The sequence below is a fragment of the Fulmarus glacialis genome, unplaced genomic scaffold (genome assembly GCF_000690835.1).
Source record: "Fulmarus glacialis isolate BGI_N327 unplaced genomic scaffold, ASM69083v1 scaffold33399, whole genome shotgun sequence".
Taxonomy (NCBI): domain Eukaryota; kingdom Metazoa; phylum Chordata; class Aves; order Procellariiformes; family Procellariidae; genus Fulmarus; species Fulmarus glacialis.
In genome coordinates this window covers 1,023-4,194 of record NW_009234448.1, presented here as the reverse complement: position 1 = coordinate 4,194, position 3,172 = coordinate 1,023, and the positions used below count along the sequence as shown (strand labels likewise).

General features: G+C 49.1%; 1 protein-coding gene across 1 annotated transcript; it reads left to right on the top strand.

The window, feature by feature from the left end:
- Positions 1-3: 3 nt before the first annotated feature.
- Positions 4-2,991, top strand: SLC35C1 (solute carrier family 35 (GDP-fucose transporter), member C1; the record flags this gene model as incomplete). Its single annotated transcript, XM_009585648.1, has 2 exons — positions 4-193; positions 1,983-2,991. Coding segments are annotated over 2 exons (750 nt in total), but the record flags the coding sequence as incomplete, so codon positions are not given.
- Positions 2,992-3,172: the final 181 nt, after the last annotated feature.

Genomic DNA, 3,172 nt, shown 5'->3' with positions numbered 1-3,172 from the left:
CGCAGCGTCCTGCCCCTCTCTGTCGTCTTCATCGGCATGGTCACCTCCAACAACCTCTGCCTCAAGCACGTCGGCGTGGCCTTCTACAACGTGGGGCGCTCCCTCACCACCGTCTTCAACGTGCTGCTCTCCTACCTGCTCCTCAAGCAGACCACCTCCATCTATGCCCTCCTGGCCTGTGGAGTCATCATAGGTGAGGGGGAGCGGGAGGGGGCCGGCCCCATAACCTCGGAGAGCCGGAGGTGGGGTGTCTTCCCCTTGGGAATCCATCCCCGCCTGCGCGGCGGCTCCCTGGTGAGGTGGGGTGGCTCAGGGCTTGTGCCTTGCTCTGCCTTGGGCAACCCTGTCTGGAGCATGTAGGTGGCTCGTTAAGATAGGAAATTACTCTTACTTGACCATGGCTCCCTTTTTCCTTTAAGCGCTAAAACTTATCTGCTCTCCAGTGAAGTTTAACTTGCCATACCTTTTTTTTTTTTTCCCCCACAGAGGCCATAAAACAGCAGGTGGCTTTCTCCCTGTTCTCAAGTGCTTATTGATTATTAACTTTGGTAACAATAACAGTATTTATGTCAGCACTATTGGGAGCGTACAGTGGAGCCAATTCAGACAGGCTGAATGCATGTGATGAAGGGTTAACTGATGAAGCCAAGCGTAAAACACCACCAGAAGATCTGGTTGTGTGGTTAGGAGGTAGGGCAGGGCATTGACTGGCTTAACGGGAATTCCTTACAAGTCTTTCATTACAAAGGCATCGGTAATGCCAAAGGCTACATTCCACTGGAGGGCCACTGAGATGCCAAGAATGGTGAAATGTTGACTTCAGTCCGGTTCCGGGTGGATATGTGTTCACTTTGGTGCACAGACAAGCAGATGGACTCAGATGAAAATGAGACAAGAGATTCTCCCCTCCATAGAAGAGGCGAACAGGAACAGAACTACTGTTTTTTGCACCCAAGTGATGCAAGCAATTGCCTTCAGCTAGTCTTGTGTTCGGGTATTGCCCAGGACTATGGTGTCTGCCAGCCTTGCAGGCTTTCTGTAAGACTCTCTCCCCCTGGCTCCGTGTCCTTTTGCTGTGGGAGCGTTGCCCGTATGCCTATAGCAGCGTAGCTGAGCATCCTCTGTGGCCTGACGCAAAGCCCTTCCTGTCGGTGCATTGAACCCATTTGCATTTGGGCTTGGTTTAAAACACATTAGCCGCTTTGCAGGCAACTTCCCAGGCGGCCTCCAACATGAAGCGGCTGATGGAGAGGCGGTGCAGTGCTCCTTCAGTAGCTCATCTCCCCTTTTATGTTTTGCTTATGAGCTGGATGGGGGGAGGTCTCCCTCTCTGCCCTGTAGACGCAAAGCCTGTAGCTCCTGTTTCGGAGGTGGTTAAAGAGTGCATTACCCATCAAAGAAGTTTAACATATTGAAGATACTGCACTCAGTTTCTGCCTCGTGATCTTTTTTTGATCAAGCTTCTTAATATTGCATCCACGTGTTTACTGTCTTTCTGTCATCTTTTCTGACCTATCTGTCCCTTCCTGTTAACAGCGCAGCAAAGCCTGTGAGGCCTTTTTTTTTTTTTTAAACCTTGAGAAATATTTCTTGCTACCTGTGTGTCAGTTTGCTGCCTTTTCAATTATAAAAAAAACCAAACATATGATCTCCTAAAAATGACCTATACACAAAGAGTAGCATTAACTTTAGTTCATGGCTCTCTGGAATAATAGTTTCTAAACTCAGGCTGCCTGCTTAGTGTGGGAATCAGTCCTCTGAGATTGAATGACAGCACAGTAAATCACCCGCACTCCCAAAATAAATCTTCCCAGGACAATAGTCATGACACTTTGTGGGTTCACTTAATAGAAAGGGGAAGCCCTTAAACTTGTCTCTGCTTGTGGCTGTGGTTGTTCAGTATAAGGTAGATGATGAATTGCTGACTATGTTTTGAGTCCTTCAGCAGTTGTTCGGATTATGTCTGATTTGTTTGGTTGCAGGTGGCTTCTGGCTGGGTGTTGACCAGGAAGGAGCAGAGGGCACTCTGTCGTGGACAGGTATATTCTTTGGGATCTTAGCAAGCCTGTGCGTCTCGCTCAATGCCATCTACACCAAGAAGGTGCTGCCTGTGGTGGATGGTAGCATCTGGCGCCTGACCTTCTACAACAACGTCAATGCTTGTGTCCTGTTCTTCCCACTCATGATGCTGCTGGGCGAGTTCCGCACTCTCTACCACTTTGACAAGCTGGGGAGCCCCAGTTTTTGGGGCATGATGACCCTGGGGGGAGTGTTTGGCTTTGCCATTGGGTATGTGACCGGACTTCAGATTAAGTTCACTAGCCCACTCACCCACAACGTGTCTGGAACAGCCAAGGCCTGTGCCCAAACAGTGCTGGCTGTTATCTACTTTGAGGAGACAAAGAGCTTCTTGTGGTGGACGAGTAACTTGATGGTTCTGGGGGGCTCCTTCGCCTACACGTGGGTGAAAGGGCTGGAGATGAGAAAGGTGCAAGAGGATCCTAATGTCAAAAGCAACGAAAGAAATGAGACTGGTGTGTAGGCAGCTCCTGCACCTCCGTTTCTGTGCCCGGGGGGTTAGCCTTCGGTGCTCCTTTCCTCCTGGGGAGAAGAAGAGCAAGGAGCTGGAAAAAATTCACCTGCAAAGTGTATGGGGAACTGTGTCAGGAACCAGAGCCAAAGACCTGACTGGGTCATGTTTTATCCATGGGATCTCACCTTGTATCGGAGTTGGGGAGAGCATGTGTTGTAGAGAGCAATCAGGTTTTTTGTGATCGTTTTCTAAAATGGATGTTGATATTGACCTAATCTGGGCAATTTGCATCTCTGGGGGGGTGGGCTTGTAGCAGACAAAGACCGGGATGAGAGCTTTGTGTAGTTAGGGATCTAGAATTAACTGAATGAACGCAATCTGAAGTTATAAAATCCTGAACCTTCCTGTAAGGAAGAGGCAGGTAGCCAGACTCTTGCGGACGGACTCCAGTGAACTGTTCTGCTGTAAAAGGATTAGCAACAGCCATTCTTCCTATTGCCCCTTTCAATGCAAAGGATGGGAAATTCCCTCCCTTCTGGTTCTGTACAAGCCTAAGCAGCAGCGCCTCCAAATCTCCTTTCCAAAGAGTCAGTATTACATCCTGCTGAGATGTCTTCTGTATTTCTCTCCACCTGGTTT